The sequence below is a fragment of the Pecten maximus genome, chromosome 2 (assembly GCF_902652985.1).
Source record: "Pecten maximus chromosome 2, xPecMax1.1, whole genome shotgun sequence".
Lineage (NCBI taxonomy): Eukaryota > Metazoa > Mollusca > Bivalvia > Pectinida > Pectinidae > Pecten > Pecten maximus.
In genome coordinates, this window is record NC_047016.1 from 23,714,460 (window position 1) to 23,731,875 (window position 17,416).

Here is a 17,416-nt window from a genome sequence, read left to right on the forward strand (position 1 = left end):
AAAATAAAAAGTCCGGTGTCGCTACTGTCAACGATGAAACAAAACAAAGAAATGATGAAATAAAACTAGGAAGACTGACGTCCGGGGTCGCTACTATTAAATAAAAATAAAACGGGGAAGACTAACGTCCGGTGTCGCTACTCTCAAAGACAAAAATAAAACGTCCGGTGCCGCTACTTTCAAAGATAAAAACAAAACAAGGAAATGATGAAATAAAACTATGAACACTGACGCAATCCCACTGACGCCCGGTGTCGCTACTATCAAAGACAAAAAATTAATAAGGAAGACTGACGTCCAGTTTTGCTTGTCAATGAAAGAAAAGAAAGCCAGAAGACTGAAGTCCTGCGGAATACAAACTATGTTTGTTGTTATATAAGGGGAATGCGAGTAGGGCGGACAGTTTTCTTTTGTTATCAATGCACCAATACTAACACTGTATTGTGACATTGATTATGATTCTTCCAGTATTCAGCTGCTTTCAATTGACATTCATAGCCAATATGAATGTCAACAGAAATATAGTTATACATGACTAATTCCATCAGATGTGTTTGTTCCGTGCCATATCCGGTTGACTTCCACATACAAAACCTAACATGGGCCTCCCTGCTCACTGTCTTACTATATAACTCCCCCAATGGTGTTTCCTTTTACCTGTATATTGCGTCACCCTGTGTAACAGTTACACGTCTGTCTGGTATTTTTTTTGCACGAAAACGTACCTTCTTACTGTATATTGCGTCATTTGAATATGCCGCCAAAATTTTTAATATACTTTCCGGGCCGCAACGAAAACATGCAAGATGTCGTTAACAGCAGCCTAACAGAATTTCTTAACAAAATGGCTTCCAAGTGAAAGGAGTTCAGCTTACAACAGCGATATGAAGTTGTATATTTGAAATATTTCATCATATGTATATAATCATAACGAATTCATATAATCATATCAGTTCACAAAAAACACCAAAAAATTACAAAGTTCAACTAATTGTGTAAGTGTACAATTAAGCCATGGCAGTCATATCAAAGATGAAATATATTATGAGTAATGTAGCGTGACAGATATATGTACAGTGTATGCAAAACAGAGTGAGGAACCGTCTGTACTCAGGACAGTACAGAGTCCATGCCGTACAACTTAACATTATGATACTGACCATGTGTTAAATCAAACCTCAAATCTGACCGTGTGTGTCACGCAGTGATGGATTGGGTACCACTAGCTCTGGGCGAACTGTTCAACAGCCTTATCACACGGTTGTCGATATAAACCCTATTTACAGGCCAAAGCTACGATAATATTTACTTTCTATCTCCGGCTATCATTTGTTATACTCCCGCTGTACAACTGTTTTGATATGTTATCTCCTTGATAGAGTTTACAATCCTGATTGACATGCGGCTGATTAACAAAGCAACACGAGAGCAGTACAATAATGATCTTTTATCAGACTAAAAATTTTGTATAATTTATCGTAGGGTCCATATTAAATATAAATATTATCAAATATCTTTCTTCTTAAATAGTAAAATCATGCGTAACGTGTCTCATTCATCTCACAATATCAGCGTGTCCACATCTAACTACGAGGAGAACAAGACGGCCCGGATGTGACGTAAGGATGTCAACTATGGCAGAGCGGGAAATTCAAGCCTACTAAGACAAAAGAAAGCGCTCCACGGTATACAAAAGAGACGACCGTGACGAAGTCTTACCCTCTGTTGACACATCCAAGTTAGCAAGCCGCAGAATAATGAAACAGCACCGCAACTGATCTTGACTCAAGAATGAACAAATCGTCATTTAAGTACTGACTCCATATTTCACATTTGTACGAAAACACGGCCAATATAATCCACTCCGAATAACGTAACTATATAACACCAACACGTGTCCGAAATGTTACACAACAAATTGCAATATTCCTCCGGTTTACTTGAGTATTCCTCATTCCATTATAAATATATATCCTTGATTAGATCGGCGTGAGGATGACGTAATTCCAAAATCACAAAGGCGTTTTTGTTCGCATGTGATATGTATTGGTACTTCTCGTAAGATACAAGAGTGCTGTATGCATGTCTCCGCCAAGGTGAATCGTCGTGGCGAGAACGCTTGCTTGTCAGGAATAACTCGCTTGACAAGCTTCGCTCTGACGTTGATCTTCGCTTCGTTTTTTTATTCGCAAGCAGCCACTGTCACGTGTAGTCACATCGCAGCTCACGCTCACACAAAGCACCGTTTTAGTGGTAACATAGAAGTTTCCATTTCAACACAGGACTGTGCACGGTTATACTGTAGTCTCTGAAAATAACAATAGGGTAGCATTAATTCGCTGTCAGTGGTGTTAGTATGTATAACTCAAATTAATGTTTTATCAATTATCATTGATATACATCTAAATTTTAAATTCATAACAACATTTACACATTGTAGCGAGGGTATATTACATTGTATAGATAATAATAACAATCATAGTAAATAAATTGCAATGCAATGTTTGCCTACAAAACAGTGTCATTAATAACGAATGTAAAAAGTCATAGTAAGTCAGTTCAATGTTTAACTATATTGTACAGCCGGGCTCCGTCAAAAAAGAGAATCCAAAAACATGTCAGTTGATCCCATAACACAAATACAAATATACCATAGCAAGCCCTAAACCAAGCACAAACCATATACCAAAGCAAGCTCTTTACCAAACATAAACCATATTCCATAGCAAGCTCTTAACAGAATATCAACCATATACAGTAGCAAGGTCTTACCCAAGCCTAAACCATATAACATAGCAAGCTCTGTACCAAATATAAACCATAAACAGTAACAAGCTCTTTACCAAATATAAACCATATACCACTGCAAGCTCTAAACCAAGCCTAAACCATATCACATAGAAACTCTCTACCAAACATAAACCACATACCATAGCAAGCTTTAAACCAAGACATAGCAAGCTCTGTACCAAACATAAACCATAAACAGTAACAAGCTCTTTACCAAATATAAACCATATACCACTGCAAGCTCTAAACCAAGCCTAAACCATATCACATAGAAACTCTCTACCAAACATAAACCACATACCATAGCAAGCTTTAAACCAAGACATAGCAAGCTCTGTACCAAACATAAACCATATACCATAGCAAGCTCTGTACCAAGCATAAACCATATACCATAGCAAGTTCTGTACCGATCATAAATCATATAAAACCTTTAACTAAACATAAACCATATACCATAGCAAGCTCTGTACCAAACATAAACCATATACCATAGCAAGCTCTGTACCAAGCATAAACCATATACCATAGCAAGTTCTGTACCGATCATAAACCATATATCAAACCTTTAACTAAACGTAAACCATATACCGTAGCAAGTCCTAAACCAAACATAACCCGTACATCGTGGCAAGCTCTGTACTAACCATATTCACATAAACTATATATATCGTAGTAAGCTTGGCAACGAACATAAACCATATACATGTATAATTGTACCATAACAAGCTCTGTACCAACATAACATATGCCATAACTAGCTGTGTGGCGACCAACCTTATATAGATATAACTGTTGATTGGACGTTGAACAATACAAATATCGCTCATTGTGGCATTGCATGTCAATATGACGTCACCAGGCCTAGGTATACATGTAATGTGATATAAAAGCACGTGAGAGTCTACGACTCGAAAACAATTGCCGGCATCAGTTTTGTAAAATACGTCAAAGAATCGTCATCTGAAGTTGTGATTTACATGGTCGTGTCCGACCCTGTCAACCCTTCTCACACAGTAGTGTAGTCCGGGTCGCCGTGTTCAGACAGACAGTAGTGAAACAGTATATGTGACCCATCTCCCGACAACAATATTGTAAAACAACGAACCTGTTTCACTAAAGAAACAGACTGGTTTTACAATTTGTAAATTATGTACGAGACAGGTTATGTACTGTGTAATTCAGGCAGGACTCTGATAAATAGATAGTGTAACACTAGGTTTAGTTAATGCCTTGTTTGGAAACATTAACATTCCATACTACGGATGGGTGACCATGTAAGGCAGCAGCACAACTGTTTCCGTCTATTTCAATGGGGATTAGTTTTTCAGACAAACACAACTAAATATTTTGTACAAGTATTTAAATGACACTTGTCCGTCCGTAACACACTTTACGTAGGCGAGTACTATGTATGTATAGATTACTGATAGAGAAGTTGGTGGAGAAAATCGGCTCAGTACACTATGTTATAGGGATACATATACTGTGAACCGTGCTGTCAGTACATAGTGGATGTTTTACATAGGTAAACTGTGAGAGATTCATACAATAACGTTACCAAACAAACTGCAGTGAGAGTTTCACAATTAAATTACAACGTATATAAAACAAAGAAATTTCATTAAAACAGCATCGCATCTCTGTTAATTCAGATACTTTTAACCGAAAACTTAAATAGGTATCTGAACTACATTCATCAACGGATGATTCACCAGTCCAAGTAATCGACTTCACAACTAGCAATATTTACCAAATATACATTTAGTGTGACATCTTTCATTTGCCGGATGTCACATATGCGGCAATGATTTATAGCGCATCGCAGGCTAATCTAATCAATAAGCCAAGCGGAAGAGAGACAATATATCGATAAGTTTTGCCTTTTATTAATGCCTATTTTACGTCACAAATGCTTGCAGCTAGAAGGCAGTTTCTACGAAACGGTTTTAGCATCGAGAACACTAAATTGTATACGACCTTTTCTAGGCAAAGTAAGAAATATCGACCGACTTTTATCACCGCCAGCCCAAGAAATGGTACATGTAGCTAAATGCCGCGTGAAGTTTGAGGTACTAAAGTTCACTTTGATACCATGGTTTCCGTTGTTTTAAGTTGGAAATTCGGAGTCTCTACTTCATTTCACTCAAACATGTAAGACAAAACGTGCAGGCGATTAACGTTTTAACAGAAACTGAGAAATACACGGCTTACGTAAATAGTTTATTTAATCGTCCAGTAACTAATTGTTGTAAGATTAGAGTCCAAAATTATGTAACAACTCATGGCTTTAGTTTGAAGCTCAAATCGTTCTCAAATGTAGTTAAAGAAATAATTCTACATACAGAGACTAAAATGTATTGTCCGACCGCTAGTTAAAGAAATAATTCTACATACACAGACTAAAATGTATTGTCCGACCGCTAGTTATAGATATAATTTTACAAACAGTCATCTGACTCTAAATACTCTGTAGCAAGAATAGTGGCACTGTTGGTCATTGCGGCCATCTTGGATTTCTGACCGACCCGAAAAATAACCAGACTTGGTCAGAACCGTCTCAGGATCATTTTAGGTAAGTTTAATCTGAAACTTGCTGATGGAGCTTGAGAAGCGTTTTAAATAGGTGCTGTTCAGGAAAACCATAATTGTGCAATCATGTTACAAAATTGCCACTGTGGCTGCCATGTCAAAGTTTTTTAAGAGGCTGAAAAATAGCAACACTTTGTTGGCTCCCCTTCCTTTACATCCTCACCAATTTCCAGCTCAATGGCACCAGTGGAACTGGAGAAGAAGTTTGAAATGTGTTTTTTAAAATGGCTGTCATTGCGGCCATCTTGGATTTAGAATCGACCCGAAAAATATCAACACTTGGTCAGATCCATCTCAAGATCATTTCAGGCAACTTTCAGCTAAACCATTCCCAGGACACTAGCTCACAAGCTATACTCTTTAAACAATTCCCATGACACTAGCTATACTTTTTTAACCATTCCCACGAAACCAGGTATACCCTTTAAACCATTCCCACGAAACCAGGTATACCCTTTAAACCATTCCAACGACACTAACTATACTTTTCAAAGCATTTCCACGACAATAGCTATACTCTTTAAACTATTCCCACGACAAAAGCTTAACTCTTTGAATCTATCATTTTGTATTTACTGTAAACATTTCCGACATCGTCGACTTAAGATTGCCGTGTCTCAGAGCCTCGTGGAGTCAATAATTCTGGGCAATGATTATATCTGCACGACATTTCAGAATCCTTGAGGATAAATAAAAGTGATACTGCAGATTAGGGAAGGTAAGGTAGAGATCCTGGACTGTGTTTCCCTATCTAAGTACATATACATACAGTAGGTGGCGATGCTTGTCCTCCAATCGATATTGTTTTATATGGAAAGCCCCATTCATCAGGGATATATAATCGGCACTAATACCCCGGAGAGCCATGTCGCTACCGTCTCCAGAGCAAGACCAGTCGAAACCTAATCATGTCTACAAGACCCAAACCAAACAAAGCTGACACCGCAATGTTGACCGCCATCTTTAGCGATCAACGCCTCACGTGGAGGAAATATTCGCGTCCTGTTCGATATTTTTTCTGTGTGAAGTATCTATCCTTCGAATACTAAACAGGGACGAAACTATGCACTTCCAACATATTGACCGCCATATTGTGATAATTAATGTTCCGTTGTTTGAACGCAGAATGCGGCTTTCTTTTTTTTCTTTCATTTAAGCATTGATGTCATTTTTTTTAGTTTCATCGGGGTATGAAACAAATTTTGTTTGCAAACTGTATGAATCCGCGTAGATGATTTTCTAATTTAAAACATGATTTATGTACAATTTTACTGGTTTTAAATGGGATTCTTTTTCTCAAATCAATACGCAACGTCAATTGTCGTATTGTGACGTCCATTTTTCGCGCCATTCTCGGAATTTCTTTCATAGAAGAATGAAAAGAATTTTTCGACCAATCACATTTGAGTATTTACCATGAAAACAACGAAAAATTAATTATACCACTATGAAAAAAATCCGAGAATGGCGCGAAAAATGTGATGTCACAATACGACAATTGACGTTGTGTATTGATTTGAGGAAAATAATCCCATATAAAACCAGTAAAATTGTACATAAAACATGTTTTAAATTAGAAAATTATTTTCAAAAATTAATTATAAGCGTTGATGTCAATTATTTTTTAGTTTCATAGGGGTATGAAAAAATTTTGTTTGCAAACTTCTGTAAGAATCCGCTATGCGGATTCATACAGTTTGCAAACAATTTTTTTTCATACCCGATGAAACTAAAAAAAATTGACATCAATGCTTAAATATCTATAGATTATGTAAATAATCATGCTACCGAAATGAACTAGTTTGATCATTGTATGTAAAACTCGGTCTAGTACAATACTTTTAGTTAAGGCAGGACTAGCCAGATAATTAATCCGGACAAAAATCTGGTATCTAGCACGCTCAATCTTCCTAATTCGTGTATGTAAACTTACACTTCACTATTACCGTGTAAATGTATGGATAAGTGGGGAGAGTATTTGTTTAACCTAAATAATGGAGTCAGTGACGCAGAAACTACATCATGTACATCGTACACAGAGTCAGTGACGCGGAAACTACATCATGTAACCGTACACGGAGTCAGTGACGCAGAAACTACATCATGTACATCGTACACGGAGTCAGTGACGTGGAAACTACATCATGTACATCGTACACGGGAGTCAGTGACGTGGAAACTACATCATGTACACCGTACACGGGAGTCAGTGACGTGGAAACTACATCATGTACACCGTACACGGAGTCAGTGACGTGGAAACTACATCATGTACACCGTACACAGAGTCAGTGACGCAGAAACTACATCATGTACACCGTACACGGGAGTCAGTGACGTGGAAACTACATCATGTACACCGTACACGGGAGTCAGTGACGTGGAAACTACATCATGTACACCGTACACGGAGTCAGTGACGCGGAAACTACATCATGTACACCGTACACGGAGTCAGTGACGTGGAAACTACATCATGTACACCGTACACGGGAGTCAGTGACGTGGAAACTACATCATGTACACCGTACACGGAGTCAGTGACGTGGAAACTACATCATGTACACCGTACACGGAGTCAGTGACGTGGAAACTACATCATGTACACCGTACACGGAGTCAGTGACGTGGAAACTACATCATGTACACCGTACACGGAGTCAGTGACGTGGAAACTACATCATGTACACCGTACACGGAGTCAGTGATGCAGAAACTACATCATGTACACCGTACACGGAGTCAGTGATGCAGAAACTACATCATGTACATCATACACAGAGTCAGTGACGCAGAAACTACATCATGTACACCGTACACGGAGTCAGTGACGTGGAATTACATCATGTACACCGTACACGGAGTCAGTGATGCAGAAACTACATCATGTACACCGTACACAGAGTCAGTGACGTGGAAACTACATCATGTACACCGTACGCGGAGTCAGTGGCGTGGAAACTACATCATGTACACCGTACACAGAGTCAGTGACGTGGAAACTACATCATGTACACCGTACACGGAGTCAGTGACGCGGAAACTACATCATGTACACCGTACACGGAGTCAGTGACGTGGAAACTACATCATGTACAGATGTACACTAACCGTGTATAGCATTGGACAATACAGACACTGCAATAAGATGTGAGGAAGGTTCGATATACCAACATAATTATACAACTGACGATTACTTCAAACTGGTATCGACTTTTGTACATTAACAACACTCATCAAGTCTCTCGTAAAGTAGACGGCAGATGTTCCAATATCCTCAAGTATATATCTAACGTACACCATCATATGTCAAGATAGAGAACAATAGTCTGTCTGATGTAGATGTATGACGTCATCTTGATGTTGAGAATTCAATCATTTTAATTATGCAGAATAAATGCTGATTAAAATTTATCCTTGTCATTGTTTTTATATCCGATATAAAATAAGTGAAGCAAAGCAAATGTTACTAAAACTACTTTCAACAAAAGGCGTAATGGGCCTGTATCGCTCACCTATGAAACCCAATCTCTAAAATATTGCACTTTATGAATAAATAACATTTTTGAAAGGATTAAGACTGAATATTTTATTACAGTGACTTCAAAGTTAATTTAGGTAACATATGCATACGTTAAGCTGGATTTGTCTTCATTACAAACGAAATTGACGAATGTAGGTAAACACTTTATTCATTCTAATGACGAAAATAAGAAGCTATTCATCCAAGTCTGCTACTGCTCTTGTATCATTAACACTGACCTCTTAGTTACTGATAAGTCATTAAACACATTGACACCTCTCACCAGGAAGTAGACAAAGAAGGTTGGCCAAAATAGGCCAAGAACGTCGACCAAAGGCATTAATCTCAGCACTTTACCCGCTTAGTGAGATAATAATGGGCAAATTGATTATCAAAGAGCTGTCGTTCAAAAGATTTCATCAAATTTGATCACTTTGACTTTAGGAGGTGAAGGTCATTTATTTGAATACACTATGTGGGCCTTCAGTCTAGCATACTAGTGATACTATATCCGGTCTCTTAGTAGATATATAGTATATATGGTTAACAAGAATGAGAAAACTTATGGCAGACGGACAGACGACAGACTGCGCACCAGGGCATTATTATAATTTACATTATAGCTCCAGTCACGATAGCTTGTGATAAAGCACCACCACCAACCAGCACCAAAGCAGCGTAGAGAGAAGAGAGAGGGAATTGCGAGAAGAAAGTGAAGCGATATAGTTTGTAATTTAGACTGTGCCGTCATTTCACTTACCGACAGACGAACTGTTAACCTCCTCTGTGATAACGCAATAACAGAAATTAATGCTACATATATATATAGTCAACATTAACAGAATAACTACAGAACCTCAACATACCATACACATTCCTCATAATAAGTCGGCTGTAGATACTAAAATAGTTTTTTAATGGAAAACATTATGATATATACATTATCTGGTAGTATGACTTGGGTATGAAACTCTGTTATTTTGACATACACCCTCTTTCCAGGAGATAAACACATATGTCGGCTGTTAATTGCTATTAGATAATGGTTGTTTGAAAATTTTATCGGAGGAAGGGTGAGAATCAATAACACGAACACAGATTAACCCGACATATAAGTTTTAAAAATTGGTGCTGTCGATGATCGATTGTAACCAGAGACTAAATTACTTGGTCTCTTCGTAATAAATATCAATTCATTGAAATGAATAACAATAGATATAGCAGGCGTGCAGTCTCGGTCGATGTGTGCGTGACGGTCACATTTGATGTGCTTTACGTTGGGAAATATTGATCAACACCAAACCAATACTTCCATTCCTTAGTAAATAACATGTGGTTTAAAGAAATACAAAAATAGTTCTACAGAAAAAAATCGATATTAGATAGTATACTTTGCGACAAGGAAAAATCATTACATCAATTTTGATGCATTTTACAGCTTTCTTAATTTATTGATAGAATATAATATTCCCGAAGGGGAATATACATTGTTAAAAACTAACAATGTAATAACTACAATTATCATGAAACTGAAAAGTGATAACAAGTTCATATTTACCTTTTCTGCTTTTGACGGGTTTTGCGGGGACTGGCGGTTTGATGGACGGTTTGAGTTTCTCAGGCTCCGCAGTCGGTGACACCGGCGCCGACTTTGTAGAAGAGCTTTTCTGTTTCTTAAAATGAGAGAAAAATCCCTTTTTCGGCGGCGAAGTTGGTTCCTTTTTGGATAACGATGCTGGCTTTTCTGGTGGAACCGGCTTGACATTTGTAACCTCAGGTTCACTAATTCGCACGCGACCATTTTTCACTCTGCTCTCTTCATCCCTACCATTTGTGGTACCATTTGTTGGCGGTTGGTCCGGTTGTGTCACCTTGAGTATTGGCGGCGGGGCAGCCGATGACGTCACTGGTGACGTAGAAGGGTGTTCTGGTACATCAGGTGACGGAAGAGGGGTAACTTTTTCAGACCTTTTACTAGGAGTTTTTTTAACAGGGGATTTCTTTTTACCTGTTTCAAACATGAGTCTAAGTTGTGAGAAAGGCACGACCGGTATCGGCATGAGTTCTTTAGATTTATCTTTGTTCCTTAATTTGTCACTAGGTAAACGGAAGTTCATTGGGGGCAATGGGGATTTTTCTGGCGTAACAGGGAGCTTGGGTGCGCGAAGAAACCTATTTGCACTCGACGGTGTAACTCTGGTTTTTATCACGACAGCACCGGAAGTTGGACTTAAAGAGGGACAAGGGCATGACGTCGTGGACATTGCATACCCTATTGAGTCCAGCGTGGACGTAGAGTCCCGTCGTTCAGAGGAAAAGAGACTATACGTGCTTCCACTACGTGAGACGCTAGATTTTTTGTACCAATCCGGGATATTAAGTTTCTGTAGAGACTTAGCCACGCGAAGCTCGTGTATGGAGGGTACGCGCTTAAGGCTTCCATCTCCTTCAACTTCCTCGTCAATGTTTGTTTCCAATGTCATAAGACTTTTGGACTTGGGCATATTTCGGTCGGCAAACCGACCTTTCCTCGCCTTTTGTTCTTCCTGATTTCTTGAAGTCATCATGTCACTCATGCTTGCCGTTCTTTGTAAAGGTATATGCTGAAACCCAAACATATCAACGTCAGTTTCATGCACGAAAAATGTTTCATAAGTTTCACCAGAGTCAATATCAGTTTCCACCAATGACGAGACAGACCCATAGCTAAGCAGAGGTTCATGCAATTTGTCTATTGATTCAGTGGTATCTATAATTTCTTTGTGTTTATGAGCGGAGAAAATACAGTCTTTGTGTAGTTTATCGAACGGAGGTTTCTCAAACGAGTCGTCACTATTGTGCCGAAGTGAATATGAACCGCCGACGGTATCTACACGCTCGAAGCTAAGGATGCGGCGCGTTTTTTGAGCTGGCGTTGTCTCCCGACGTGTATAAATACGCTGTCTAGTCGGTGTTTTAGACACGGACGATTTGTAGTGGTCAAACTGTGCGCTTACAGTGTCCGTCAGGTTATCAGCACTGAGAAAGCGGTGTCGAGAGGATATGATCTTTTGGCGAATAATAGGTAACGGCTTTTGCTCAGGGACCCGTATGACTGGCGGACTAGCGTTAATCACAACAGGTTCAGTGAGCACAGACTTGTACTGTTCAGGTACGAGCATGCGTGATCGTTCCTGTTGTTTACTGATTTTTGCTTTTATACCTTTTAAACCAGAAGGATTGACAACAGACGTCCGAACAACCCATCCAAACTTTGGTACATCTGTATTGTTTTGGTATTTGTTTGATGTATTTGAATTTGTTCCTAAGTTTTCCGATGAAGACGAAACACGTTCAACTTCCGGTTCAAGTTTTGTAGGAGAATTCACTGACTTGGTATACTGTTCTATACACGGGGTTATTGCACTCTCAAGGTCATCCATCGTACTTGACTTCATCATGTCTGATCTCACGGAATCATCAATTGCCGTCTCACGATTTGCCGCCTTAGCGATGCTAGCCCCTAGCGTACCCGCCTCCGTTGGATTCACTAAAGACAGTACTTTTGCTGTTTGTGGTGGTGAAACATCGTCAATGTCAGATTGTTTTGAAAAGAATATATCGTCGATGTTTGTTTCTTGCTTGTAGTTCGTAGACGAAATATGAGACTTCTCTGAACTGGAAACGTCTACAGGTAGTTCAGGCGACACATCATCGATGACAGTCTCAATCTGATGGTAAGCTGGTAAGCAATCATCCACGTTACTTTCGCCTTGTGGGCGTGGGGCGTTAAAACTAGTTTCATTGATATGCATTGAGCTGAAAGAATCGTCGATAACAGTTTCCCTCGGAGTTTTAACTGAGGTCTTTTCAGTCAACATATCGTCGATAAGAGTCTCCTTTTGACGGTTTGATGATGAAATATCGTCGATAAGAGTCTCCTTTTGACGGTTTGATGATGAAATATCGTCGATAAGAGTCTCCTTTTTACGGTTTGATGATGAAATATCGTCGATAAGAGTCTCCTTTTTACGGTTTGATGATGAAAAATCGTCGATAACAGTCTCCTTTTGACGGTTTGATGATGAAATATCGTCGATAACAGTCTCCTTTTGACGGTTTGATGATGAAATATCGTCGATAAGAGTCTCCTTTTGAGGATTTGATGATAAAATATCGCCGATAACAGTCTCCTTTTGACGACATGATGACGAAATATCATCGATAATAGTTTCCTTTTGAGGGTTGGATGATAAATTATCGTCGATAACAGTCTCCTTTTGACGATATGATGATGGAATATCATCTATAACAGTCTCCTTTTGATGATGGACTCCTTCCGTGTGGTCGATATTCAAATCACTCTCATTGATAAACAATTCCACGTTAGAAACATCTTCACAACTACCAATCGCGTTCTGAGATTCTATATCTTGTGAATTGACACTTGTTATAACATTCACCTGTCTATTGTCCGGAGACAATCCGCTTTGATTTGGGGAAAAACTATTGCACTGTATCCCGGAGTCTTGTTCCTCGTCAATATGCAAGGCTTCGTTTAAACTTTCCCGAGAACTCTGTTCAATCACATACTCTTGGAGACTACGCATGCGTATATCACCACTTCCTGTCATATCAGCTGAGCTGAGATCAGAATGCGAGTCACTCGTGCGATCATTGTCTGACGTATCACGTGTATTCTCTAAACTTGTGCTCATATCCCTTAACTGCTCGAGTTGGTCATGCTCAAACAATAAATCATTTTTTGAATCATTGTTGAAGCGGGAATTGTTTTCCTGATCATTGTCTGTTATCAGATTGTCTGAGCTATTGCACGCCGACCGATCAATTGTACCTGGTATCGGGTCTCTATCTGATAAGTCCTCCTCGGAAGCATGAGGTTTATCGCCATCAACACCATTCACACCATTCAAAACACACGGTACAACTGTTTCAACAACTCCGTTTGGAATATTGCTGATATCAGTCACATGCTCATTCGGAGCATCTTCGTCCTGTTCATGTATCGTACTATTGATGAGTGCTTCCGGTGTACCCGGAACTCTGTCCTCTGTAAAGTACCTAACATGGTGGTCGGTGTACACCTCTTCAGTTTTTGAGAACACTACCGACTTACCATCTTCGCCTGGCTGTACGTTGTACCCATCAGTAGATGCGTTCAGACCAAGCGCGTCCAGGTTAGTCACCGTGTCCAGTTTCCGAAGGTGACTTTGATCACCCATCACAAGGAAGAAAGAATCCTCGTCTGAATCTTGGTGGAATTCAAATTCGGCAAAATCGTCTTCATAAGGATTGTACTCACGTGGTTCTACGTCATCGTCAGAGCTGTTTACGTAATCCTGTATAGTTGTCGAAATATTTTGAAAACGAGGCACACTTTCATTATTTTCCTCAGATGAGGCAGTAAACTCGTCGTCCTCCTCATCAACATTTTCGTAGCTGATAACGCTGACACTACACCTCTCAGGGATGTTGGTGTTGACATTTTCTACCTGTCTCTCACAATCTGGTTCTATCAGGGCTGTGTCGACGGTGTCGCTAGTTTTCTCATCAGTCTCATGTTTACAAGCATTTTGTTCGATATCTTCATCCTTCCCAACATGGTCCTCGCCCTCTTCAGGGATGCTGGCCAGTTGGGATAGAGCAAACATTTCCTCGTCGGAGAGGTTACCACAAACACGGCCCGTATCCACCCGATCACTATTGTCACGATCTACGGCTTCCCTTGTTCGTGCAACAGGTGCTTGTGTTATAGGGTCTACAATGTCTGCAATTAGTGTGTTTGGTGTTTCGCGTGCCTCACCCGAAGGTGATAATGTTTCATCACTTGTTACTTTAATGTCAGTAATAAAATCGCCGTAAGTGAATTCTGTAGTTTTTTGTCCATTGTCCCGCTCTATGAAGGCGATATCAATAACGCCGTCCTTTAATCCTACCGACGGCTCACAATTGTTATTTGTCTCGATTTCTGTCCATTCTGACTCCACTAACTGGGGTATATGTATCACTGAATCACTTTTTTCCACACATTTCTCGTCAAAACATTCCTCGGAGTCTGATGCATTGTCCTCATCGTCACTTAGTCTACCTATCGAATGTTGCTGCTCTGGATAATCGCATGTCTCCCCGTGGACTGTAGGTCCAGTTAGCGAATAACCTGTCGATCTGTTTTGATTAATGTCATTGTCCTCATCGTCCTCGACATCTACACTAACCACAGTCACAACTGAGGCACTACTACAAGACTCGTCCGAGACGTACCCATCAAATAAATCCTCGACTGCACACGTGCGTACAGGCGATTCGGGAACACTACTGTTGTCTACTGGTGGGTTTAAATCTAAATCTGCCCCGCGATATTTATTAATGTCAGGCTTTGGAATGTGGCTTTCATTCATACAATGTTCGGTGTCACCAGCCTGTGACCTCTCCCCTTCAATCACATTAACAATAGCGGGCCCCGGGCCTTCACGCCGAGATGTAAACAAATCCACGTGGTTTGAGCTGGTGTCGTCTGCTCCAGGTACGACAGGTATATCCGCGGGAGATGATGGATCACGACGATTCAACTCCGCTTCTCTGACACATACAGGCGAGTTAACATCCGTTTCCTCTACAGACGTACAGGTTCTTTTCCGAATTTCATCCTTATCGTCTTCATTACTTCGCCTGACGTTAATGTTTTCATTGTCATCACCATCTTTAACATCGAGTGATATGTCACTTTGTAATGTCCTATCATATGTAGTGCGTTCGACAAATGTATTCACGTCAACATTGGAATTTTCTTTACTGTTTCTCTTACCTTCATCATCATCATCATCATCATCATCATCATCATCATTTTCATCAATTGTTTCGTCCTCACTGGCATACATATCGTCTGAATCCTCCTCTATAATAGGTTCTAATGAATTAGAATAATTAGCCTCATCGTCGTCATCAGAATCTATCATAGGAGGTTCATACTCGCCCTCCTCACTCTCACTTGTTTCACTGTCACTACTTCTATCCCCCATCATGTTAGTGTAATTGTCATTATCCACGATACTGCGGTACTCCCGGTTCACATACTGATCATCCTCCCCCTCAGACGTCGGGGCGGGGCCCCCTCCGTCCGGGTCACTGCTATCTGACCCTGCAGTATAACTTTGGTCTGAGGACTCAGATTTAGTCCTCACCTGTGACGTCATGAAGTCTTTTGGTTTTCGTCGCGTGTTTAAGTTCCAATAGGTATCCTCCTCCCAATTATTGTAACCCCATGCAGGTTGTTCTTCCCCCTCGGGATCACTCACCTCCTCCCCACGGGTGTCAACTGTTCTAATGCCACCCCCGTCCATAGGGGGTCTACACTGTACGGGTACACTGGACGTTAACTGTGAAGAATGTACCTGATTTTCATGTTTACATTCCATAACATCGTGACCCGGGGTTAAATGTGATCTCTGATTACTGACAGGTATGGGTTCTCCACGGGAGCCCTGATGTCTGTTACCATCTCTATCACCTTGTTGTTCCGGGTCACCAGGCGGTGCACCACCCGAAGCGCACTGCAATGCAAGCATTTGTTGACGAGTTGGATATGCTGTATTAACATCCCCATTTTCATCGCCGTTTTCGACTAAAAGTCTCCATGAAAACATGATGGTTATGATTGTAGCTATAGCAGCCGTGAGGAACCTTTCGAAGGCCCCGTCAGACCCCACCGTGGTCCCCGTACCGGTGTTAGTAGCCCAGTTATCCATGCTGTTTTCTCCTATCTGTCAACTGGACACACTTCACTGAGCCCCGTACTGTAATTTGTACCTATCGGCACAACACAGGTAGACACGAAATATATACATACACATACAACGTGGTCCGCCATTTAGTGTTGTCCATCAGCAAGGCTCTTACTCGCCAAGTCTCCCCTGTCAGACAAAATCCAGTGAAATAACATTGTGTCCATGCGGGTATATAGGCGTGCCACCCGGTTACATTCCCGTCTTTCACCTTAAAACATCTCACACATTTTGTGAATGTACCACATCGACGAATGTTTAGAATAGATCGAGATTCCTAGCGGTGTTATCCAATGGAGCGTTAGAGCTGTGTCACATGACACAGAGTCCGGATCGATACGAGTGTTATTACCGATCTGACACACACACGAGATTGTGTCGAACAGCGAGATGACAGCTCGCGACTCTGACTGTTTTAACATACACTAATTGGTCATTTGTTTACATCGAGATCAATGCCTCACCTGACATAATGTGGCTGTCGTCCCGGCAGGTCAGAGGACATGGATATTGTCCTTGTGTTTTGCATTGCTCACTGGGCGTTGTAAACATAGGACGGAGCGATAAGCCTTAACGGTGTGTGTGTGTGTGAGTATACCGGCACAGACACGTGTGTTTTTGTTATGGCCATACGTACCGATTTATTGTATTTTAAATGCTGACGTAAGCGTAAGATATTATTCCACATTTGTTGAAGGCCACACCACACTGTTTTGTGTCTGTAAGAAGG

At 40.4% G+C, this 17,416-nt stretch overlaps 1 protein-coding gene across 2 annotated transcripts; it reads right to left on the minus strand.

The window, feature by feature from the left end:
- Positions 1-1,431: 1,431 nt before the first annotated feature.
- On the minus strand, positions 1,432-17,007 carry LOC117321568. 2 transcript variants are annotated; one of them, XM_033876027.1, is made up of 3 exons: positions 10,464-17,007; positions 9,666-9,689; positions 1,432-2,308 (listed from the first exon to the last, which is right to left on the minus strand). In XM_033876027.1, exons 1-3 carry the CDS (start codon positions 16,648-16,650, stop codon positions 2,295-2,297), a joined length of 6,225 nt encoding a protein of 2,074 aa, XP_033731918.1. In that variant the 5' UTR covers positions 16,651-17,007; the 3' UTR covers positions 1,432-2,294. The 2 variants fall into 2 exon arrangements, with proteins under 2 accessions (XP_033731918.1, XP_033731919.1); XM_033876028.1 differs by lacking the exon at positions 9,666-9,689 and having other exon boundaries at positions 10,464-16,998.
- Positions 17,008-17,416: the final 409 nt, after the last annotated feature.